Source organism: Mobula hypostoma, chromosome 11, assembly GCF_963921235.1.
Source record: "Mobula hypostoma chromosome 11, sMobHyp1.1, whole genome shotgun sequence".
Lineage (NCBI taxonomy): Eukaryota > Metazoa > Chordata > Chondrichthyes > Myliobatiformes > Myliobatidae > Mobula > Mobula hypostoma.
This window is the reverse complement of record NC_086107.1, coordinates 43,233,596-43,260,342: the sequence shown is the minus strand read 5'-3', so window position 1 is coordinate 43,260,342 and position 26,747 is coordinate 43,233,596. Positions and strand designations below refer to the sequence as shown.

At 41.3% G+C, this 26,747-nt stretch overlaps 1 protein-coding gene across 2 annotated transcripts in view; it reads right to left on the bottom strand.

The window, feature by feature from the left end:
- LOC134354273 (protein inscuteable homolog) overlaps window positions 1-26,747 on the bottom strand; it is a 433,993-nt gene that overhangs the window by 31,168 nt on the left and 376,078 nt on the right. For both annotated transcript variants that reach the window (XM_063063187.1, XM_063063188.1), the window contains exon 9: window positions 14,874-15,052. In XM_063063187.1, coding sequence (XP_062919257.1) covers window positions 14,874-15,052 — 179 coding nt within the window. The remainder of the gene's footprint in view (window positions 1-14,873; window positions 15,053-26,747) is intronic.

Sequence of the window (26,747 nt, the reverse complement as noted above, 5' to 3'; positions counted from 1 at the left end):
ATTATCATAAACTTTAATGTAAATAATTCAATCTGGATTGGTAATTTTAGCATCTCTAGAGAGCAGATTTTATTTCACTCTTTGCTAACTGGAACCATTTCTGACTATCCTGTTTGACAGAAATCATTAAAAATGTTTTAATCCAGATTCATTCCACTTTAATTGCTCATGTGAAACTCTCTAATCAAGTTTTGAGATTCTAGCAAACCCAAAATGGTCATGTCCAAGTTCTTAAATGACATCCTTTGCAACTCATTATGCAGCAGTTTTCTTCTTTATTCTTCTTACCTATTTGCAGATGTCAATATAATCACCAAACCATTCTCCAATATTTTGTAAAATTATCTGTCTTGTGAAGAAAGTTTTCAATTGCTTTCCCATATATACACCACTCAATATCTTCCCGGGCTTCTTTTATCCTCTCTATATTGTCTTTTCCAAATATTTCCATATCCTCCTCTTTCTCATTTCTATATCATTTATATATCATTAAATATCATCCACTGACTCCAAACTATCTTGGAACCTGGAGGTGAGTGCACTAGTGTGTATTTCTCCCAGCCATTTTAAGCCAATAGTCACATTTCTCATCTTCAGTTATGAAGCAATGCTATCAATTGATTTTAAATTGGGTTGAATTATCTGTTAACACAATGTAAATCACAGTTTAAGAACAAGGTAGTCTGTCTACAACAAACATCTTTGGTTATTTAAACTCAATACAAGTTTCATTGCATTTGATCGTTATACAATTTTACATATCCATCAGTTTACAAGAAAACACGTCAGAATTATCCCATGTCCTTGTTTCACAGTTGCAAAGCATGTCAACAGTTGCTTGGCAGTGTAGCAGTTAACACAGCGCTATTACAGCTTGGGGCATTGGAGTTCAGAGTTCAATTCTGGTGACCTCTCTAAAAAAGCTTGCGCGTTCTTCCGGTGTGTGGAAGGGTTTTCTCTGGGTGCTCCAGTTTCCTGCCACAGTCTAAAGACACACCGGTTGGTAGGTAAATTGGTTATTGTAAATTATCTTGTGATTAGGCTAGAGTTAAATCGGTAGATTGCTGGGTGGTGTGGCTCATTGGGCCGGAAGGTCCCATTCTATGATGTATCTCTAAATAAATAAGTAAATCGATCTTCCTTGAATGCCTCAATAAACTAATTCTTGCTTATTTCACCAGTATGAATCAGGCATCTTACAAAAATCATTCTGCTTTATTTGTATTGACTGATTTCAAATGTCTGACCTTTCAAAGTAAAGCTCCCTCTGGTGATAAAAAAAATGATCATTGCCTGTGTAGAGGGCAAGTATTGAACTTTTTTTCTTCATGGGAGATACTGCAGAAAAATCTAAAACTTGTTTAGAATGTAATTCATACACTGACACAATGCACATCTCAATCAGTCAGCACTTTAAAACATCCACCAAGAGATTTACTTTTTAAAAGCTAGAGAAAAAAAGATGTTTAATTGGTCAAGTTTCAGAAAGAAAGAAGAGGAAAATGAAGCTGCCCCGATTGCCCTGGCCCTCCATGATGCACTTCCAAGTCACGCATGGAAAAAGCTCTCCTTTCTATTTATTTACAACGCACATAATACCTCATCTCTTAGCTCGCAAACAACAGGAATTCTGCAGATGCTGGAAATTCAAGCAACACAGATCAAAGTTGCTGGTGAACGCAGCAGGCCAGGCAGCATCTCTAGGAAAAGGTACAGTCGACGCTTCAGGCCGAGACCCTTCGTCAGGACTACGAAGTCTAGTCCTTCTTCCAGCTGCCCGCTTACGAGGATGCCCAAATTCTGCAGCAGGGTCCATGATTGAGAGAGGGCCCCCCTCCCGAGGCACGGCTTCTGAAGTGCGAGAAATCTGTGCCTACTGTAAGTGTGGATGAGAGACTTACCCAGGATGTCTTGAGCCAAAACAAAGATCGTTCCTCTGGGTCATGCCCCTCCTAATCTACGAGGTACTGCACCTTGCCCCATATCCAGCGCAATGACATCTTCAGGGATGTTAGACTGGTGGGAGAGAGCATAGGCATTGGTATTCTTGCTGCCACAGGTAGGGGACGGTGAAATTAAACTGGGTGAAGAAGAGAGCCTAAATAGGCTTGATGACAGTTGAATCGCTTGGCATCTTGAATGTAGGAGAGTTTTTGTGGTCAGTCCATACCAGAAAGAGGTACTCTGTTCCCTCCGGGCAGTGTTGGTATGTATCCAAGGCCTCCTTGACAGCCAAAAATTCTCAGTTCCCAACATCATAGTTCCACTCTGCAGGGGTGCAGCCAATTATCTGCTGAAGAGCCCTGGAAGAGTACAGCTCCAACACCACCATCAGATGAGTCATCCATGAAGAATAAACAGGATGGGTCTGGATGCTGCTGGGCTGGTCCACTGGAATCCTGCAGAGGTCTTCACGCTGAGTGCATTTATGGGAGCCACAATGGAACTGAAGTTTCTGATGAGGCGGTGATAAAAGTTTGCAAACCCCATGAAATGCATCATTTGTTTGACTGTACATGGTCTGGGCCCAAACTGTCTATGGTCAAACCTGAACTTTACATTAATCTATCTGAATACTGGAAGGATTGAGAATGTAGCCCAAGAATAACACCTGTCTTTGTGGAACTCACACATCTTTGGCTTAGCATAAAGACTGGTCTTGAGGAGCTGTCTGCAAACCTTCCAGATGTGCTGTATGTGTCCTTGGCAAGAGCAGGAATAGATAAGAATGTCATCCAAATAAGCAAAAACAAACTGATTCAACATATCCCAGAGCACATTGTTGACCAGGGCCTGAAAACCAGCAAGGACATTGACCAGACCAAATGGCATCACGAGGTACTCATGGCGGCCAGTGAAGGTGTAGCATACTGTCTTCCACGTCTCGGATGTGAACCAGGGTGTAGATCTGTTTTGGAGAATATATTCGCTCCCCGATGTTCAAACGCAGAGGCAAGAAGGCGAAGAGGGTAGCAGTTGTTCACGGTGATCTTGTTGAGGGGCTGATAATCAATGCAGTGATGGAGCTTGCCATCGTTGCTCACAAAAAAGAGGCTCACCCCTGCTAGTAGCGTTGATAGACAGATAAATACTAAGGCCAATGCCTTCTTGATGCATTCTTTCATGGTCATCATTTCTGGACAAGAAAGGGAAAAGAACCAGCTTCGGGGAGGAATAGAACTGGGTAAGAGGTCAATGGCACAGTTGTATGGCCGGAGTGGAGGCAGGGAGGTGGCCACCTTCTTGCTGAAGACCTCAAGAAGGTCAACATATTCAGCTGAAACACCATTTGGGTCCAGACTAGCAGTTCGCCCAGGAGGGTGTATACTGACAGCGGCTTGAGCTGGACCCAAACAGGTAGACAGGCATGCCAGTCCCCACTCTTGGAGCTCATTTATGAGCCAATCGATCAATGGGTTGTGCCGAGATTTCCCGGGAAGGCCAAACACCAGTCGCAGCTCTGGTGAGTCTCCAAGACAGAAGGAGAAATGTTCCCTACAGATGCCTTCTGGCACAAGTTGGAGGAGTACTGTAGAAAGGTGGATCCTGCCAGTGCCCAAAAGCTGACAATCCTGAGCCTTGATATCAATATTCTCTCTCAATTGTTGAGCGGGAAATCCTCACCTTTGAGCCAGAGTAACTACGAGATTCCTGGCTGCCCTGGAGTCAATAAGTCCCTGAAGCTCATTTGTCTAGAGCTTCTCGACAGGGAAGCTGGGAGCATTACTTGATTATTAGAAGATGCTTGCAGGGAGAACTCACAGATTTTTCCTTCTTGCTGACAAATATCCTCTTTTACTGTGTGCTTGGGATATGATGCCTGCACGCGTCCGAGAGAGCCAGAGTAGAATCAGAAACCTGTTCTCCTGCACTGATCTTGTTCTTCCTGGATGGGTGCAGTTCTTCCCCACATGCATGGGGTCCTCTGTGGTGTGGGTACTGGGTGACCAGAAAGGGGGTGAAGACAGCAGTGAATTAGATAGTAGGAGAGTTGGGACATTCTCTCTATGCACCACTCAGCCGACTGAATGACTACTCAATTGTCCAGATTTATCAGGCCATCCAGGTTGTCTTGTTTGTCACACACTATGACCTCATGACGGACCACTGCATTTAGCCCACATTGGAAAGCAGTGATGAGGGGTCTTTCATTTCATCCCATTTCAACAACAAGAGCACAGAACTTTACTGCATTGTCCCTCACTGTGCCTCTCCCTTGGTGCAGATCCTGCAGTCGGTGGGCAGCCTTCTGGCACTGTACTGGAAGATCAAACACTCTCTTGAACTTGACTACAAATTGCTGGAAAGATTGGGCTGCAGGGGAATATTGTTCTTGTTGTAATGTATTGTGTGAGTATTCGTAGCGCCAGAGTGCGTATGACGTCAGGACGTGAAGAAGTAAAAAATGGAAGTCTGGTGAATAAACGTGGTTGTTCGAGCCACAGCGGTGTCCGAGTCACATCAATATTACACGGTGTCAGAAGAAATCGTGAAAAAAAAGGAAGAGAAGACAAGTAAAAGATGTCACAGTTACAGCAACCGTCAAGTTTAAGCCTACAAGGTAATCTTGCTGAGAACTGGAAAGTATGGATCCAGAAGTTTGAGCTGTTTTACACCGCCAACGGCGTAGCTGAAAAGATGGAGAAAGTGCAGTGTGCTACGTTTCTGCATCTGGCAGGAGAAGAGGCAATAAAGGTTTGCAACATGTTTATCTTCCAAGATGATGAGCAAGATAAAATTGAAGTGTTGAAGAAAAAGTTTCAAGATTACTGCGAACTGAGTAAAAACCTACCGTACATCCGACACCGGTTTTTCACGAGGGCTCAAGAACCAATAGAGACCATAGACGCCTACGTAACAGATTTGCAGAACAAGGCAAAAGACTGTGAAGTCGGACAACTGCATGACTCCTTAATACGTGACAGGATTGTATGCACACGGGATGATCAAGTGAGAGGCAGGATATTGAGGGAGGCGGATCTTACATTAGAAAAGGCAACTGATGTTTGCCGTGCCAGCGAGATCACGTCAAGTCAGGTTAAAGTGCTCAATGAAGAGATTGAAGTGCACAAAATAAAAACTGTGAAAACTGACAAGAGTAGGACAAAGCCAGCTCCACAAGATGATCAAAAGGAAGTTAACTGCAACAGGCGTGGTTATAAACATGGATACAGAAAATGTCCAGCCTTTGGTCAGACATGCAGGAAAAGAAATCACTTTGCAAAGATGTGCAAATCGAAGGAGCACGCAAGGAAAATGCATGCTGTGGAACAGAGTGAGGGCAACAGTGACATGTTCATTGGCACAGTTGAAGTGGAACAGGAGGTATGCATCAAGAGTATTGACAATGCAGAGATGGAGGATGAAGATGATTGGACTCAAGATTTGATAATAAACAGGAGGAAAGTGACATTTAAGCTTGACACTGGGGCAAAGTGCAATGTAATGTCAGCAGAAACATTCAACTCACTGAACATCAGAGGAAGACTGAGAAAATCCACCTGCAAGCTTGTTGAATATTTTGGCCACAAGATGGCGCTACCGGGCAAAAAAGCATTCACCTGTGTGTACAAAGGTCTACAATACAAGATCGAGTTTGAAATACTACAGCAATATGTTCCAGCAATACTGGGCAAAGCAACATGCACAAAGCTAGGCCTGGTGAAGTGAATCTATGGTGTTGAAAAAGAAAATGACATTCTCAAAGACTTGGATGACTTGTTTTCTGGGTTAGGATGTTTACCAGGGAAACACCATATCCAGATTGATCCAACTATTGCACCAGTTGTGCATGCCCCGAGAAAGATTCCAGTAGCTCTCAGGGATCGAGTAGTGGAGGAGCTACAAAGAATGGAACAGATGGGAGTCATAACAAGACAAATAGAACCGACCGACTGGGTGAATAGTATGGTGACAGTGGTCACAGAAAAAAAGACGAGGATTTGCATGGATCCACAAGATCTCAACCAAGGCATTAAAAGAGAGCACTATCCGCTGCTCACAGTTGAAGAGGTTGTCTCTCTCATGCCTAATGCAAAATACTTTTCAGTCTTAGACGCAAATCAAGGTTTCTGGCAGATCAAGCTGGATGAAGAAAGTTCCAAATTATGCACTTTCAACACGCCCATAGGGAGATATCGTTTCCTGCGTCTACCCTTTGGCATTTCTTCTGCATCAGAGGTATTCCAGAGATCCATGGCACAAATGATTGAAGACCTGGACGGGGTGGTCAGCATCATTGATGATTTGCTGATATGGGGTGACACAATTGAGGAACATGATCAGAGACTGAGGAAGCTCCTGGAGAGAGCACGTGAGTACAACCTAAAACTGAACAAAAGTAAATGTAAGATCAGAACTACAGAGATCAAATACATAGGTCATGTATTCAGCGCTGATGGGCTAAAACCAGATGATGAAAAGGTCAGAGCTATGGTACAGCTACCACCACCCAAAGACAAGCAAGAAATATTGAGGTTCATGGGCATGATACAGTATCTTGCCAAATTCATTCCCAACTTATCAGAGGTCAGCGCTCCACTCCGAAAGCTACTAGAGAGCAACACTGAATGGCATTGGGAAGACAAACAAAAGAAAAGTTTTGACACATTGAAGCAGTTGGTTACCAATGCATTAGCACTCAAGTTCTATGATGTCAATAAACCGGTGATGATGTCTGTGCATGCCAGTTCGGAGGGAATAGGAGCTGTTATACAACAGGATTGGAGGCCTGTGGCATATGGATCACAAGCATTTACGGACTGTCAACGCCGATATGCTCAAATTGAGAAGGAATCATTCGCCATAGTTTATGGGTGTGAGATCTTCCACCAATATGTATATGGCAAAGAAATCCAGATTGAGAGTGATCACAAACCACTTGAGAGCATCTTCAAAAGGTCACTCCACCAAGCTCCTATGAGGCTGCAAAGGATGCTTCTCAGGCTACAGAGGTACACCCTCACAGTCACCTATAAGAACTGTACATCGCTGATGCTTTGAGCCGTGCTTACCTCAAAGAGCAAAAGGAAGAGTTGCTAGGAAGAGAGCTGGAGGTCAACTGGGTTACACCTCAGCTACCCATCTCTGAGGAGAAGTTGAACATGTTCAGGAAAGCGACTGGAGATGATCCTGAAATGCAAATGCTAAGAGACATTACTACTAATGGATGGCCAACAGAAAGAAAAGATGTTCCAAAGGAAATGCAGAAATACTGGACATTTAAAGAGGAAATCAGCTGTGCATCAGGACGTGGAGAAGTAAAAATGGAAGTCTGGTGAATAAACGTGGTTGTTCAATCTACAGCGGTGTCCGAGTCACATCAATATTACATTGTAGGGCATTGAACAGGTGGAGCGGGAGCCCACCTGAGAGACTCATCATGTAAGCTAGTTTATGTGAATCATCACCGAACCAACCTGGCTTGTAAAGACCGCTCACACCGGGTAATAAAGCCTCAGCAGCCATCGGGGTCACCTGAGTATCTTCCTGGTGGGGTGATATTTGGTTTGGGTCTGGAAGCAGCCGAGGGAATCAGTGGCTGAGGCTGATGCGACTGCTATAGAGGAGAACATGGGAGGTGACAGCACTGGAAGTGGGACTGTCCCGGCAGAAGGCTGCTGAATAGTGGCAGCAAGAACAGTGGTGGCTGCCAGCTGATTCTGGCCGTCTGGGACAAGTTCCTGAACTGATAACTGTTCTTCATGCTTGCTGCTCTGAAAGTGGCTATTGCACTACAAACTAGGCTTCCACTAACTTCACCTGCTCCACCCGAACAAAGAAACTTGGTTTAGGCTGGGCACATCACTCTGCGAGTGGTTGCCACATCGCCTAAGCCTCTTCTGCCTGCACCTACTTTAACTTCTCTTCTACCTGACCGGCCAAACTCAGTGCCAATTTCTGCCACTCTCTCTCTGCTGGGTCCATTTTTGTGGTCAAGTCATGCTGACAGGAGTTCAGTGATGGCCCATGTGCGGGGAGGGAGGGAGAGAAAGAGGGGGGAAAGAAAGGGAGAGAGAGAAAGAGAGAGGCAGGTGGGGGGGAAGGAGAGGGGGAGGGGGAGGGGTGGGGAAGGGGAGGGGAGAAGGAGGGGAGGGGAAGAGAGGTGCAGGGGAGAGGGAAAGGGAGAGGGGGAAAGGGAGAGGGATGGATGGAGAGAGAGAGAGAGACATGGATGCTCTAAGAAGAACTATCTTTGCAGTATCCTTAAATCAACACTGATTTTCTGCTCTCTGCTGTCTCAGGGCCAGAGTGACACAATAAATGGAGCAAGTTAGGTAATGATTAGAGCAATGGTCATCATTACCAGTTATGTGCATGGACATCTTTACAGATCACTGGTGAAAGAGAGTGCTGACTATGAGATGATCATGCTCTGAGCATTATGAGAATCAGAATCAGGTTTAATATCACTGGCATATGGTGTGGAATTTATGGCAGCAGTACAATGAAATACGCAATAAATAAATAAAGAGAAAAAACTGAATTACTTTAAGTATATATAAGTCTATTAAAAAAACAAATAAAAAATAGTGAGGTAGTGTTCATGGGTTCAATGTCCATTTAGAAATCAGACGGCAGAGGGGATGAGCTGTTTCTAAATCGCTGAGTGAGTGCCCTTAGGCTTCTGTACTTCGTCCGCGACAGTAACAGTGAGAAGTGGGCATGTCCTGGGTGGTGGGGATCCTTAACGATGGACGCAGCCTTCCTAAGGCACTACTCCTTGACTACTCCTTGAAGATGTTTTTGATACTACAGAAGCTAGTGCCCATGATGGAGCTGCCTAATTTTACCACTCTCTGCAGTTTACTTCGATCCTGTGCAGTAGCCCCCGCACCCCCCCAACAATACCGGATGGTGATGCAGCCAGTCGGAATGTTCTCCATGGTACATTTGCAGAAGTGTTTGAGTGTTTTAGTTGACAAACCATATCTCCACAAATTCCTCGTGAAATATAGCCGCTGTCTTGCCTTCTTTATAGTTGCATCAAGATGTTGAATCCAGGCTAGGTCCTCAGAGATACTGACACCCAGGAACTTGAAATTACTCACTCTCTCCACTTCTAATCCCTCTATGAGGACTGGTGTCTGTTCCCTCATCTTACCCTTCCTGAAGTCCACAATCAGATCTTTGGTCTTGTTGATGTTGAGTGCCAGGTTGTTTCTGCAACACCATTCAACTAACTGGTATATCATGATGCTCTCTCATCACCATCTGAGATTCAGCCATCAGCAAATTTATAGGTGGCATTTGATCTGGGACCAGCCACACAGTCATGGGTGTAGAGAGAGTAGAGCAGTGGGCTAAGCACACATCCCTGTGGTATGCCAGTGTTGATTGTCAGCCAGATGGAGACATCATTTCCAGTCCCCACAGATTGTGGTCTGCTGGTTAGGAAGTCAAGGATCCAGTAGCAGAGGGAGGTACAGAGGCCTAGGTTCTGTAGCATTATGTTAGAAGGTTGATTCCACTGGAGTTAGCTTTCCCTACTTGCCAGAGGATTTATTCCTTGGCTTTGAAGCTATTCAGAAAGATCAGTTTGTCTCTCACTCTGTCTGATGGCTACAGGATTTTTCCAGGCCAAACAAGTCCTCCTTGGCCTGATAAGTAGCTTCTTAGTCTAGGCATACACACTGGTGACTATGGTACACTGGTTCCATTTCAGAGAGATCTTGACAAAGGCAAGGAGCTGTTGAGGCCTTTGTCGTCCACCATATTGAAAGATAACATCAATGTTCTCCTCAGTCACCACCTCCTCTTGACTAAAAAGTTATCCCTAGACTTAATACGGATTTTTTCCATCAAGAGGCACTGTAGACAAGATGCTCACCTCGTCACAGCTCCAAATGACAAAAGCAGTGTCCTCAATCGCAGTATATAGCCATTTTCAGTCTAAGACCTTAGGCTTTGTCAGTTGTGAGGGTTCCTGGACCATAGCAACCCACCTCACCCCTCCCATCAGATTAGTGAGTGATGCAACATAAATGCAAACCTTTGCTTTTCTGTAAGAACAAGACCATCAGAAAATGGGGCAGGAGTATAGAACATTACAATTTGTTATTTATATGACTTGGTGCTCAAGAAATGGTTTCTTTTAATTTATCTCTTTACATAATTGCAATTAATAAATATAGTTTATTATACAATTTTGAATTACTAAGTATGAATTAACGAAAACCCATGAGGTTTATTTACAAGATTCTTTCAACTTAAAGTCAAGAAGATCATTAACAAGCTCACAATATAGTGCTCATTCTGTTCTTATAAAATCACTTAATAATTATTTAAATATTAATATTATTATTTTAATTATTATTTTAATAATCAGCATTTAATTCCATGTATTCTGAATTCGCAATAAACAAAATAAAAATAGGTTTGGTTAAGTAAGTAATTAATTTGCTGATCTTTGTAAAGCATTCTGCAAAACTTTTCATTTAGAAATAGACACAAAAGTTACAGAAAATACGTCACAGAAAGGATATTCAGAACAAAGGACTTCTAGAACATAGAACATAGAACATAGAATAGTACAGCACAGTACAGGCCCTTTGGCCCACAATGTTGTGCCGACCCTCAAACCCTGCCTCCCATATGAGCCCCCACCTTAAATTCCTCCATATACCTGTCTAGTAGTCTCTTAAACTTCACTAGTGTATCTGCCTCCACCACTGACTCAGGCAGTACATTCCACGCACCAACCACTCTCTGAGTAAAAAACCTTCCTCTAATATCCCCCTTGAATTTCCAACCCCTTACCTTAAAGCCATGTCCTCTTGTATTGAGCAGTGGTGCCCTGGGGAAGAGGCGCTGGCTATCCACTCTATCTATTCCTCTTATTATCTTGTACACCTCTATCATGTCTCCTCTCATCCTCCTTCTCTCCAAAGAGTAAAGCCCTAGCTCCCTTAATCTCTGGTCATAATGCATACTCTTTGAACCAGGCAGCATCCTAGTAAATCTCTACCCTTTCCAATGCTTCCACCTCCTTCCTATAGTGAGGTGACCAGAACTGGACACAGTACTTCAAGTGTGGCCTAACCAGAGTTTTATAGAGCTGCATCATTACATCGCGACTCTTAAACTCTATCCCTCGACTGAGGAAAGCTAATTCCCCATAAGCTTTCTTAACTACCCTATCCAACTATGAGGCAACTTTCAGGGATCTGTGGACATGTACCCCCAGATCCCTCTGCTCCTCCACACTACCAAGTACCCTGCCTGAACAGAACATTTGATCTTATACGCAATCCACATCCATAAATTCAAGACATTCTGGGATGTAGAATCTCTTTCACACGTTAAATACAATAAATGCAAGCTAAAAACACCACTGCCTCAGTCCAAGTGCATCTGCTAGTTAGCAGATTAAATCTGTCTGCGATTGACATTATAAATCAACATAAAATACAGAAAATATAGTCAAAAATAAGTCCATTGGAGAAGGATTTCTCTGCGGCAAAAGCATTGTTGATAGTTTAAAAAATGAAACCTTTACTCAAGAAAAGAATGGTCGCGACTCGAGCAAAGAGCCATTACTTCAAAAAAGTCAATGGTACCTCAGTTCTATCTGTGGAATGTAATTTCACTGGAAAATTAGCTGTGCTGAGCAAAGTGCTACATAAAGTAAGTTTCTGATTGTTATCCCTTTTGGCTACATTACTCCTTAGATCAGCAACAAGTCCCTATGGTAAATTTCATTATGCACTAAGAAAAGCTTTGAACTGTTCTCAGTAATTTAGCAGAGTCAATGTTTGGCAATACAGGACTCGCTGGTAGACTAGTGCTCCGCCCAAAGGGCTATTAGCTGTGCAAATCTTTCAGATTCACAGTACATCAAAATGCCTGCAACATAACTGTTAAAAATGTGGGTTATGACCAAAGAAAAAAATGGCTAGAGTTGCTTAGTACTTAACTGCAAGGGTGCTTATTTGGTGTGTCAAAAATCAAACTTATAAAAATTAGTGAAAATTAGTGAAAAGAAAATCACCGACATTTAGAAAATGATACCTGCAAGAAAACACAATAATAGCTCCCTCCTTATTCTTGTCCAGTGTGAACGCTTGGCAGCCCCTATCTCTCTCTCTCATACTGACAGCAATGAGCTCCTTTAATTCAGCACTAGGACATATCATCTTTAATTACCAACAAGGTTAACTTAAGACTACTCATGAATTAGAAGATGATGTACTCCACAATGTAGTTACAATCATATTACAAAATCAATAGAAGTATCAACCTTAAAAAGAGTACACAAACAACATGCACACATCTACACCCCCATTGCTAAAGAAATGGAATATTCTGCACGTATGGTGGAAAAGGCTTCATAAAGCCAACCCGAATGCATCAGCTCTGTTTTGGACTCAGCGGACACCAACTGAATTTCAGGTAACAACAGCATGAAACTGCAGAACAGTCGATGCCACACAATCACATACTTACTGTCAAGTAAAAATACAGAATGAAATCAAACCAAACTTTAGTGTCTGACTGAATGCAGACAGCAATGTGGAGGGAAACAAGTGGGTCAATAATGAGAATATACCGGGGCAGACATTTAAGTGCATAGACTCACTGCAATGACAGCAGAATGACAAGGCAGTGTTTACGTGTGAGTGAAACAATCTGAGTAAGAAGTGCACTTACTGAGTGCTCTTCATCACAGTAACATTTGAGTCTGATTTCTTTTTTAAGTACGTTGATTGGCATTCCTGGTTTGTTTTGTACATCAGTACCATTTCATATTTTCACAGGGGAAAACGATGCTAAGACATTCATAATTTCAAATGGCAACAGAAATACAAATTACATTGCAGATAAACAAATATTAATTTTTCCAAATACTGTCCTTTACTAGAACAAATGAAATATGTATGTGCCTTTTGTGTATTTGTTGCACGTGTGTCATTCTTTTATGTTTCAAATTTTCAAAGTACATTTATTATCAAAGAATGCATAAATTATACAATCTTGAGATTTGTTTGCTTACAGGCAGCCACAAAGCAAGAAACCTGAAAGAACCAAATTGAAAAAGATAAAAATCAAGACCAACATCCGATTCGCAGAGAAAGGGAAAGAAAACACAAGTCCTGTAAACAATAGAGGCGAGCCACAACATTCCGAATTGAAATATGTCCTTATATCCAAACCCCAGAGCAGCCCAGAGTAGGCCCAAAGCCTTGGTATTAGTTCATCATATTAGCAGGCACAGAGCAGAGCAGCGAGGGCAGTCTTCATAGCCTCAACACCATGGAGACAAGGTGAACATTGTGGGAGAGCAATCAAGCTTGCCTCTCACATCCGATCCCGACACCCTGACTTTCCAGTCTCTCTCGGCTGATGTTTAAATTGTCCAAATAGTATATCGTACCTCGCACTTGGACCCAGGACCCACTGCAGCAAAAGGCTCCTGGCCAGAACCAAGCCACCCAATGACTCACTCCAGGCACTGATTTCGCTCTATCCAGCCCAAAGCTGCCTCAATTCCTCCAAATCAGCTCAGTGCCCAGAGCAATCTGAGCTCGCACCCCGGACACTCAAAACTCCTCTGCCTCGACTTCCCTTCTCCAAATGGCTCACCCTATCTGCATCAATTCTGCAACGTACCAGCACGGTTCATCCTTCTAATTCGCTTTGCCTTCACTCAGCTCTTCATTGCTTTCAGTGATAATTTACCACAATTTACTAAAGAAAATGTGTTATTAGTAATGTTTTTAGTCGAACTTCTTGCCTTTTGAACTACCAGTGAGCTGCCACACATGTTTGGTAGCACCGTCTTAAACAGGATGTACATGGAAATGTAAAAAATTGTATGCCTGTGCTGAACATGTGCAAATAGGAAAATGAGAAAAAAGCTGTCATTTATTTGTTTAATGTTATGACGATTATCTATCATTGATATAACACCTATTTAGTATCAAACTTAAAGGCAGGGATCATGGTTGAGTCAGGCAGGCTTTTGGCACTCGCAAGTTTCTCCCCACCCCGACCACCATAAAACCATACTATCCCCACTGCTGCATAAACTTCATGCATACTCTGAAGCTATTCCAAGTTTCACTGCTATAGCCAAATTATGATGCAGCCTTGCCTATGCCCAGTGACTAGGACTCAGATACTAGATCCTGCGGCCCCACCTCAAACTACCCTTATGAGTTATTGGCAGCTCATACTGCTCAGAGTTTTCTTACTGTTTCCAAATGTCTCTAATAATTCTGAGTCATAAGTTTCTGTTACTAAGAGATTTAAAAACAGCTGAAATATACTAAACAATAAAAATTGCAAAAATAAGAAAGATAAAAATATAACTAACATATTTATAATATTTTTACCTTTTTTATTCTTGAGCTACTTTTTACGCAAACATTAGGTTAGTGTTAAATAAAACAAAACTTAATCTTCATTTGAATTTTAAATCGAGTTTAGCTATCTCAATCAAATTAATTAAATCAATTTTGTCAGCAAAGCCTGGTATAAAGTTGAAGGCATTGGAACCCTCACCTCAGCACAAATAAGCTGCATCCATGAACTTGATGACATTCAGTGAGAGACTGAAAGACCAGATACATTGACATATGATTGTAAGCACATGATCGCAAGTGTGGAAGGTAAGAGCTGGTTGGCCTGTGCACTGCAGCCAGCAGGCGATTCTCTGTCGAACCATGGACTGGTCATCAGTGCAATACAATCTAGAGTCTCTATAATATACAATCAAATATTCAGAAACAAATGAAAGTAATTTTAGAAGTCAACTTCTGTCACTTTTTTCATAGTTCATTCTCTTGTTTTAGTACCTTAGTAAGTTTAAAACTTAGAATATTTTGCAGTACAGCATGCAGATAAGGAGCATTGTTCAAAATAATTGCACTAACCTGATCTTTGGAGTAAGGAGTGTCAACTCGCTGAGGGTCACGGCAGGCTTGTATAAGAATTTTTGTTGCATTCAACTGTAACAAAATCTCACAGGCCATTGAATCAAAAAATGTGATGTTGGCAAGAGCAGCAGATGCTAGTAGGAACACTTCACTTGATGAGGCATCTTTACATAACTCTATGAGAAAAGAAAACATCTTTTACATTCAGAAGCAAATAGACCTTTGTCATTTTGCATTTATCGAATTCCCAAGCAAAACAGCATTCACAGTTGCCCCATTGGGTCTGTTTTGTGGTATAATACTAAAATTAGATACAAAATCTGATATGTATTAATTCATACTCCCAAAGGCCTCTTTTGAATTTTGTACTTAAAACAAAATTACACTGAGAGCATGAATGCAGTGCAGTCTGTAAAACTTAATCCAAATTAATATTGATTACATGTTATTCACATTATTTTATCTTCAATAGCAACACAACTTCTTGTTAAGAAGATGCTTTGGAAATAAAATTTAGCATGGTGCAGTTGGTAAGTGAAACACCTGGGGATTTGTGCAATCACTAAGCTAGCAATAAGATATTTTTAAAATTCTTCCGGACAAGTGATAATCCCAGCAGAGAAGCATGTAGCTGAGAGACAGCTGCAGGTTTATTAGTACAGTAAATTACTGTAAAATGTGGGATTAGTGAGCACTAATTTAAAGTACTAATTGAAAATATATTTTATTCTATAATTTAATTTCTAAGCTGGCCAGTTGTCTTGAGCATGCAACTCTGACAAATAATGCCATCTGCAGGAAAATTAGAAGTTTTACCACATTCAACAATTTGGCTATGAGACTATTTACTAAAATTATTGATGTATCCTTTTTCAGGTGACAGCAAATGATTTCTTCTCAGTATTGCTCTGGTTTTCTATGGAACTGTACATTACTAGACCTAACTTTGGCGCTAATTCATACTAAACTGATGATGGAAATATGTCACGGTACAATAAAGTAATACAATCTGAAATGGAGCAGAGACATTTCTTGACCAATTATGTCTGTCCTTTATCTAGTGCCTTTCATACGATTGCTTGATGTTGAAATAGGAGAAATTTGCCCTCAATTGCAAATGTCAAAATCATGAAATTGTAACATATGCACTTTGTACCCTGCCTCCGGAATTTGGATCCAATGACTTCAGCCCAATAGTATCTAAAGTGGAGGTGGAATATGCTGTAATATGTCCCACATATCTAAAAGCAAATCCCATTCCCCAAACTAAGTATGCCTCAAATTAAAGGACCACAAACTTGTAGGGTACCTCAATAAACTGGAGAGCTATGATGGCTGGAGACAGGACTCTTGGTAGGGTCACCGATGCCAAACAGGTCAAAGGGTAGAGGCCATACTAAGAATAGTCCACCAGTCCTCCAGGTTTGGGGGTTTAGCTCAGAGCTATCAACTGTCATGGAAACGACAATGAAGCATCCTATATGTGAGTCGATGGTATTCCTGATTCTCCAGCCGGGACTTGCATGACTGACAGTAGTGAAAACCCAGAGGAAGCTACTGGCATGATGAAGGGAGCCCGGAACACTGCCAAGATCAAAATCAAAATCATTTTTTGGAATGTACGAACCATGTATAACACTGGTAAGTTAGCACAAATAACTGCAGAAAAGTATCACTACAACCTACCTATACTGGGTTTCAATGAAAGCAGATGAACGGGATCTTGCAGACTAAAGGCAGCAACTGGTGAAATAGTTTTACACTCAGGAAGGGAACATGGCCAGCCAGCATCATAATGTTGAAGCTGACAGCGTCCACACCAAAGTAAAGCTGTACCACACTTTTGTATGGCTCAGAATGCAGGTGCATGAAAGAGAATGACCTTGCCAAGTCGTTGTTGTTCACCCATGAGACTCCAGAAGATCCTCCGCATTTTCTGGCCAAGAAAGATCTCCAACCACACCCTACTCCTTCAGTGTCACCAAGAGGACATGGCCACAATCATCATGAGGTAACGTTGGAGATGAATTGGGTACGTGATGAGGAGAGAGGCCAACTCCATCATCAAGAAGTCACTTTATTGGACCCCTGAAGGGTGGAAGAAACACAGGAGACCAAAGACAATTTGACGCCATACTGTAAAGGCAGAAATAAGGACCTTGGACCACACCAGGGGCACAATAGAGAAGATGGCCAAGGGCAGACAGAGATGGAGGACCTTCACTGCTGACCTACACACCAACAGTGTTATAGGCAGTGACTATATTAATAGACATAAATTTTCATTGAAAGGGAATTTTAAACATCATCTTCTTTCCAGTGTTACATTTCTCTCCAGTTACAAACTGGGGTGGCATGAAATTTAAATCATGAAAGGGAAAAATGAACAATTGTTTAAAGTTCAAAGTAAAATTCATTATCAGAGTACACCACATACAACCGTGTGATTCTTTTTCCTGTGGGCATACTTCCAAATCTATAGAACAGTAACTGTAAACAGGATCAATAAAAAACAAGTTGTGCAGATGCCCATATAAATAAACAGCAATAAATAACAAGTATGAAATAACAAGATAAAGAGTTCTTAAAGTGAGACCATTAGTTGTGGGAACACCAGAAATAGAATGAGTGTAGTTTTCCCCTTTTGTTTAAGGGCCTGATGGTTGAGGGGTAGTAGCTGTTCTTGAACCTGGTAGTGCAGGTCCTGAGGCATTTTCTTGCTGTTGGCAGCAGCGAGAAAAGAGCATGGCCTGGATGGTGAGGTCTTTGATGATGGAAGCTGCTTTGCTACAGCAATGCTTCATGTAGATGTGCTCAGTGGTTGGGAAGGCTTTAGTGTTTCCATACCAGGCTTTGCTGTTTCCACGCCAGGCCGTAACCCAGCCAGTCCATACACTTTTTGCCACACAACTATAGAAATTTGTCTAAGTTTTTCATCACATGCCAAATCTCCGCAGGTTCCCAGGGAAGTAGAAGTGTTGTCATGCTTTCCTCGCAATCACATTTACATGATGAGTCTAGGACAGGTCCTCTGATAGTGACACACAGGAGTTTAAAGTTACTGACCATCTCCACCTCTGATCCTCCCATAGAATACTGGCTCATGGACCTCTGGTTTCCCTCTCCTGAAGTCTACAATCAGTTCCTTGGCCTTGTTGACATTGAGTGATATGTTGTTGTTATTACACCACTCAGCTAAATTTTCAATCTCCCTCTCTCCAGTTGGAAATAAAACTGAATATTTCATCCTGAAAATACAGCCTGACAGATTTAGCAAACACACCACTTAGTTGATGAAATAGCAATAGTTTCAGAAAATTCAATGTACTATATTTGATGTAGAACAATTAGTAAGAATATCATTAAATCTTTTAATAAGAAAGCAAGTATGATTATCATGTTGCATTGATTTCCAGATGCTATATCAACTACAACAAAAAGTAATTATATAAGCAATAAGCAAGTTAAGCTGATGAACGAATGAGATGAAGTATCATTTACATGAAATATTAATACTGTTTCTCTCTCTACAGATGCTGCCTGACCTGCTTAGTATCACTAGCATCTTCTGTTTTATCATTTTTATACAGCGCCTGTCCCATTAACATAACATCTTGAAGTACTTCATGTCAAAAAAAAGTCTCCAAGACAATGGAAGGGATATTAGGTTGTATGAGTTAAAAGGAGCATCTTAAATGGGGAGAGATGACAAAGCAGAAAGATTAAGGAAGGTACAGAGTGGTTGAAAGCATGGCCGCAGATGCTGAGGAAATCCAAATGAATAAACTGGGAAGATTTGTGATTAGCTATCCGTCATAATGAATCTTCAGTTTTCTGGCTCTGCAGCAATACGGCCATCTTATTTCAGTCTGAAAGAACTTCAAGTATAATTAAAAAGCAGTAATTATACAGCTTCTGCTAATCATTTTCCCTCATCATGATCTTAACACAGAAAACTTTTGTGTTCATGTATCTACTGCTAAGAAGGTCAGCAGAGACCTATTAAAAATTAAAATCCAAACCCTGGGAGGTCAATTGATCACATTCCTGTGCTGGTAGTCTGTGACGCGTGTTGCTGTGGATTATAAATTATCAATCATTGCCAACAAAGTGAATACATTTCCAGGCTTCTTAATAGTCCTTAGCCTCTATAATGCTACTTTATTAAACAGTACCATAATTGTCCAACATAATTAGCAGCCATTAATGAAGAGAGGATCAATGAAGGGGTGGTGACATTAGTGGAAACAAGAAAGTAGTTTTGAAAATTTGTACAAAATTTGAAATCTCTTCACCAAGAATAGTGTTCATTTTTCTGTCAAGTTATAACTTGTTTGTGTTAAGGAAAGTGGCAGCTATTAATAATTTCACATTATTTGTAAAGACCCACGTAACAGCAGGCATCTTTGAAAAGATTTCTAATGTGTTAACAAGTAGGAAGATGTCAAAAGATAGAAGTTAAGTTGAATCAACTGAAAATATACTCAGAGACAGAATTAATAAAAAGGGATAAAAGAAATAATGGCTCCAATTTAATATTGGGTGAGAAGTGACAAAAGAGACAGAGATATTGCAGAAATTTTAAAAAAATAATAAAAATATCTGAAATGTAAAAATATAAATCATAATCAGGGTATAAGTATTAAAACTGAGCTTTAAGTATCAGTATTGAACCTGAATGCAATTCCACTGTCGGTTTGTTTTACAAAGCAGCTATTGTAGTTAAACTGACTTAAGCTTTGACAGAATAGGAGACAACGGAACATCGCATAGCACAATTCCATATAAATAAATGCCATATCCGTGGGTCCACACAGCTATAAAATAGTGTCCTTGAATAAGCAGGTAATAGTGGTGGGAATCTGTGAAACAAACTCTACATCTTATTTTGAATTATGTCGAGATTTATGTCGGTTACAAAATGCAGTTCTCATGACATCAAAATATACTTTTCCGTGTGGCAGTCTAATTATTTACAAGATACAGTATAGTAAAGAATTTGGCAACCTGGGTTTTGTGAACTACCAGCGACCAACCTCACTAATTTCAGAAGGTTAAAAACAGGATTAAGCCAATAAAAGATAGAGTAAGAAATATGTCTGGAGGCAATTTAGATACTACATATGCTCATTTATGTGAGGGCAGAAAGCAAGCAAAATTGTTTTTGACTGATAACCATGGACTCAGCCAACCTTACCCACAATGTTCGTTGATAAGTAGCCAAGAGATGCAGAAAAATGAGACTGCAATGTTAATTTTGAGTGTCCCTGCCACTACTGAAAGGATGCTAACAGGTCTTAACAGTGTTGTTCACCACAGCTGCAATGAGCAGGTAAGCTTCTCAGATGATTAATATATATGTATTTTTAGGATATTAGTCTTCCCTTTGATGATATACATTTCTATTAATGCTATAGAGGAATACAGGAAAAAAATTGCCATAAAACCTTCTCTTCCTGTTCATGCCACCGTCCTTTCCCAGTATGTTCATTTCCTGAAGCAAATGGACAACCAATATATCAGGACTTGCAAACTCAGAGCAGGGAATAATGGACCCTTTGATGAATTAATTATGCTTTTTGAGTCCATCTCTGCCGTAAGCTATCTTTTTAACTATACATGTTAAGGTCACAGCAATATTGACCTTTGTTTGCTCATAACCTATTTCAGACGCCTGTGGGGAAGCATGTCGGGTATCAGACAGATGGCCATTTACATTGCTTCGTTTAGTCACTGCTTCTGTTAGAACAGGTCACTGCACTCACTTCTTTTGGTCATCCCAGCAGCGACAGTAGCATCAAAAATAAATGCACCTAATACTAAGTCCTGCAAATGTTCGCAGAAGCTTGAATTGCATACACATGGCTATGATTGTCCACTTGGCACAAGAGCAAATCTTGCAGTAGAATTCTTTGAATAGGCAGATATTAAGTTAAACATACATTTAAAAATGTGAATATTAAGTTTATCAACGCTGAGAACCTTGTGCCAATTCATTGTATTAACATTTAGGAGATTCCAAGCATTTGAAAAGAAGAAAAAAACAAGCAAAGTTCAGTTATTTTCCTGCATAGTATGATATTGTTGCTTTGATGTTAAAAGAATGTCAAAGTTCAATTAGCAGTTCTTTTCCTTCAATTCAAGATTACAATGGAACCCTAAATAAACTAACCTTTCCTTTCATTGTGTGGCATTTGCTTAGCATGTCAGAGATTTTGGCAGAGATATGGAAAGACAATAGAATCTACAGAACATTTTGTTAAAATAATGTTCTACAAATATGTATAATCAGTAATTTTCAACATTCAAGATTATACAACTGGCACCTACATTGCCACTATTAATCATCATACAGTATAGAAATAGGCCCTTTCATCAACTGGGCCCACAACAACTAACAGGTAGCCCATCTTACATCAATCTCATTAAATTCTCCTCACATTCTAAACCAGTACCACCTCTCTTGTCCCAGATTTTACCAGTGACCTATGCACTACTTGCAATTTAAATTGTTCAATTAAGGGAAAATAAATCTCAATAATGAGGCAACAATGACACTTCATCTGTAATTATGATCAAGCCATTAAGATTTTCATTTAAGATCTGCTCTTTGATTTTACCAACCAAAATATGTAACAGACAAGTCTTTGTATCATGTACTGTTTAACCAAATATTTTTCGAGTACAGAGTGAGAGTAGTTGTATTAGGACCATAGCAACTCATGAAGAAGGCCCCACAGTATTTATGGATGTGCAATAAATGTTGGCCTTGCATGAAAGCCTGGATTCTGAGAATAAATAAAAATATTTTATTTTCACAGTATTGTTGAAGGTATAGATTCCTCCTGAACAGATGTTTTCTCAGAAGCCCGCCTGTCTTGGCAGACCTATTGCCTCAGCTCGCTCCTGCCCCACCGAACTCGTCTCTGCATACCTCGACACGGTTTTATCACCCCTTGTTCAATCCCTTCCTACCTATGTTCGTGACACTTCTCACACCCTTAAACCTTTCGATGATTTTAAGTTCCCTGGCCCCCACCACTTTATTTTCACCGTGGGTGTCCAATCCCTATATACTTCCATCCCCCATCAGGAAGGTCTCAAAGCCCTCCACTTCTTTTTTGGATTCCAGACCTAACCAGTTCCCCTCTACCACCACTCTGCCCTGTCTAGCGGAATTAGTCCTTACTCTTAATAATTTCTCCTTTAGCTCCTCCTACTTCCTCCAAACTAAAGGTGTAGCTATGGGCACCCGTATGGGTCCTAGCTATGCCTGCCTTTTTGTTGGCTTTGTGGAACAATCTATGTTCCAAACCTATTCCGGTATCTGTCCCCTGCTTTTCCTTTGCTACATCGACAACTGCATTGGCGCTGCTTCCTGCACGCATGCTGAGCTCGTTGACTTCATTAACTTTGCCTCCAACTTTCACACTCCCTCAAGTTTACATGGTCCATTTCCGACACCTCCCTCCCCTTTCTAGATCTTTCTGTCTCTATCTCTGGAGACAGCTTATCTACTGATGTCTACTATAAGCCTACTGACTCTCACAGCTATCTGGACTATTCCTCTTCTCACCCTGTCTCTTGCAAAAATGCCATCCCCTTCTCGCAATTCCTCCGTCTCCACCGGATCTGCTCTCAGGATGAGGCTTTTCATTCCAGGACAAGGGAGATGTCCTCCTTTTTTAAAGAAAGGGGCTTCCCTTCCTCCACCATTAACTCTGCTCACAAATGCATCTCCCCCAATTCACGCACATCCACTCTCACTCCATCCTCCTGCCACCGCACTAGGAATAGGGTTCCCCTCGTCCTCACCTACCACCCCACCAGCCTCTGGGTCCAACATACTATTCTCTGTAACTTCCGCCACCTCCAACGGGATCCCACCACTAAGCACATCTTTCCCTCCCCCCGCCACTTTCCACAGGGATCACTCCCTACGCGACTCCCTTGACCATTCATTCCCCCCCCCCCATCACTCCCCACTGATCTCCCTCCTGGTACTTATCCGTGTAAGCGGAACAAGTGCTACACATGCCCTTACACTTCCTCCCTTACCACCATTCAGGGCCCCAGATAGCCCTTCCAGGTGAGGCTACACTTCACTGTGAGTCAGCTGGGGGTGATATACTGCGTCCGGTGCTCCCGATGTGGCCTTCTATATATTGGTGAGACACGATGCAGACTGGGAGATCGTTTCGCTGAACACCTACGCTCTGCCCGCCAGGGAAAGCAGGATCTCCCAGTGGCCACACATTTTAATTCCACGTCCCATTGCCATTCTGATATGTCTATCCATGGCCTCCTCTACTGTAAAGATGAAACCACCCTCTAGTTGGAGGAACAACATCTTATATTCCGTCTGGGTAGCCTCCAACCTGATGGCATGAACATTAACTTCTCAAACTTCCGCTAATGCCCCACCTCCCCCTCGTACCACATCCGTTATTTATTTATATACACACATTCTTTCTCTCACTCTCCTTTTTCTCCCTCTGTCCCTCTGACTATACCCCTTGCCCATCCTCTGGGATTTCCCCCCCCCTCCCCCTTTTCCTTCTCCCTGGGCCTCCTGTCCCATGATCCTCTCATATCCCTTTTGCTGATCACCTGTCCAGCTCTTGGCTCCATCCCTCCCCCTCCTGTCTTCTCCTATCATTTTGGATCTCCCACTCCCCCTCTCACTTTCAAATCTCTTACTAGCTCTTCTTTCAGTTAGTCCTGACGAAGGGTCTCGGCCAAAAACGTCGACTGTACCTCTTCCTTGAGATGCTGCCTGGCCTGCTGCGTTCAGCAGCAACTTTGATGTGTGTTGCTTGTTTTCTCAGAAGTATTGAATAAGCATTACTATCATCTTTGTCAGTCTTTGCATTTCCAATTTGGCCACAAAATCCAAAATTCTTTCTCTATTTCTAGGTTCTGCTGGGAAAACAATGCTCACTATCCATTTTATCTGTACCCTCAGAGCTGCATAACCCTCTATGAGATCAACCCAAGCACCTCTTGCATTCCAATGGAAATTAATCCATCCTACCCAATCTCTCCAAACAGGCAACTTCTATATTTTCTTATTACTATCAGATCCTTCTGGGTCATGTAGTGATCAGAACTCTGCACAAAATTCTAAATATGATCCAACTAATGTTTTGAAGAACTGTAATGTGGCAACCTAAATATCTCAGCTGCAAAGGCAAGCATACCGAATGCCCTTTTCATGGCCATATCCACCTGTATCAATGCTCTCAGGGGATTCTGGACTACCACCTAAAGCCTGTCTGTACCTTAAAGTCTCTGCCATTTATTCTATATGTGATCTATCAGAATTTGACCTCCCAAAGTGAACTCCACACAATAGTATGGATTAAATTCAAGCTGTCCTGCTGCGTCCAATTTTCCTGATGACCTACAGTACGTCCGACTGCATCCTTAAACAACTGTCTTCACTATCCATGGATCCACCAATTTTCTTGTTGTTAGCAAACCTACTAATCATCACCTTTTTTCACCCAGGTCTGCTCTTCATAAATCCTGCAGTTTATTTAAGTACTATATTTTAAAGGCAAAAGAACTCATGCAAAAATCCTTTAAGTTCAAGCATTGGACATGGATACTAAAGTAAGAAAGGCTTGCTTTGTGGTAAAGACAGACTCAATAGGTCAGGTAACATCCCTGGAGGCAGAGACTGAGTTAATGTCTCAGGTTAATGGCCATTTCCAAATTTCTTTTTTACAATTTCTGTTATTCTCTTTTATCTTGTTCACCTTCATTCCTTTCTGTTCTCCTCATCTATGACCAGGTTAATTTGTGATTTGTCACACTGTCCACTTTATTTAAAACATATACTATAAGGGTATATTGCCTAATCTAGCTCCCATTAATAGAAGTACTCCATTCAGATTGAGAACAGTGTGGCTTTTTTTTCAAACCTGCTCCCCAAATAGATGAGACAGAGCTTATTAAAATGAAAAGACAATAGCAGAAAAGTCAATGTTAATATTACTAAAAAAGAACCCAGTTTATTAAACCTTTAAGTAAGTTCTGCAAAGGACGGCTCTTGGTTGGAAAACCAATTGCAACAAACCAATTTTTTCTTCTCAGAGTTGCTTAAATGGATATGCCAGAAGCAAATAAAGAATCCCATATACTGGAAGGAAAAAAAGAACCAGCTGAGTGGTGTCACAACAACCTCGCAATCAATGACAGTAAGACCAAGGAGCTGATTTTGACTACAGCAGGAGGAAACCAGAGGTCCATCAGCTAGTCCTCATCGGAATGTCAGAGGTGGAGAGGGTCAACAACTTTAAATTCCATGGTGTTATCATTTTAGAGGGCCTGTCTTCGAACCATCACGTAAGTGCAATTACGAAGAAAGCATGGCAGCACATCTACTTCTTAGAAGTTTGCAAAGATTCAGTGTGGCATCTAAAGCTTTGACAAGATTCTATAGATGTATGGTGGAGTGTATGGTGGACAACAGTAATCTCAGGGTTGTATACAATGGTATAGATCTACTTCGATAATATATTTACTTTAAGTGGAACAGAAAAATGTAGCTGCCAGATAGTGTTGGCTAGTGTAATTTGAAAAGATTAGTAAACATACAGTAAGGCAGGCAAAGATACCATCACTTCCAAACCTAGTAAAACAATAATAAGTGGCATTCAATTGAGTTAAAAGCCTAAGTTTTATTTTCTCATGTGGACCATTGCATTTTTAATGGCTTGTGTTACCTGTGGCACATGGCATGCAACATGCAGGTTACCATGGTAGGTTTACAATACTCTGTCATTACAAATTAATTTGAACATGGTTAGCTGCCTTTTGGGAGCTGGTGATGGAAAGTTTGACAGGCAGGGAGCTGGCATAATGTAGCTCTACTCAATTTTCCACCTTTGACCACTCAGTCTCTGCTTCTGAAGTGCCAAAGAAGAGGAGGAAAACCAAGCAGACACACTCTCAAATTACACATGAAGTTAGGGTTTTTGGGGAAAAGTGGTTTCCAGCACCCATAAAACCATGTTTGGCAGACTTTCACAAACAAATATGGCCTGGCAGGTCTTTCTGCAGTGTCTCTACAAATAGCATGAAATTTTCTTCTAATTGAGAATAATTGTATTGTTGACTGTTTTTTTGCAGTATGTTTAGCAGAAAAATCCTCTAAATTGAACTGTGTTAGTGAGATTCTCCTGTGTTTTATGAAATAGGAGCAGGGAAAGGAGCCTTTGGTTTAGAATGGTTAGAAATGTACTCATTTTTACCCAATCCACCACCTTGGATCAGAGCCACCTGCTGTTCTCAGAATGTTTCCTGATGGTGCTAAGAAAACTCTGTAAACAAGCATGCCCTCTAGTGTACGTTAATACATTTGCTGGCTAAGCATCTCTCAGCCCCTTTTTTAAATGATTACAATTAATAAATTGCTTATGTCAAAGTTTATTTTTCCTCAGTGAGAAATACTGAAATTGTGAAGTTGAATCTTATAATGTTGTATCAAATGCAGGCATTAAAACATTATTAGACATGAAGTAAAGAGTTATTCAAATCGGAGGTTGCATTTCTATTGCAACATGGTTTTAGGAAAAAAACAGGAGAATTATCTCAATATGCTGTGTAGATATATTGAAACTGATTGCAACTGGAAGACTAGCATGCCTTCAGGGTGCTGGATTTTCATGGGTCTGGAGGCGGGCGGATTCAAGGCCGGTGCCACCGCTGCCTGGGGTGTCGTGAGAGACCAGAGTTCTTTGGGCACAGAACTCAGAAGAAGTGATGCAACAGATTTTTAACACCATAATCAGCGAGTTGCTTTGTTATGTTTCCCATCTCGTTGTGAAACGGAGACACCTCTTTTTCCCTTATTAGGGAGAGAGA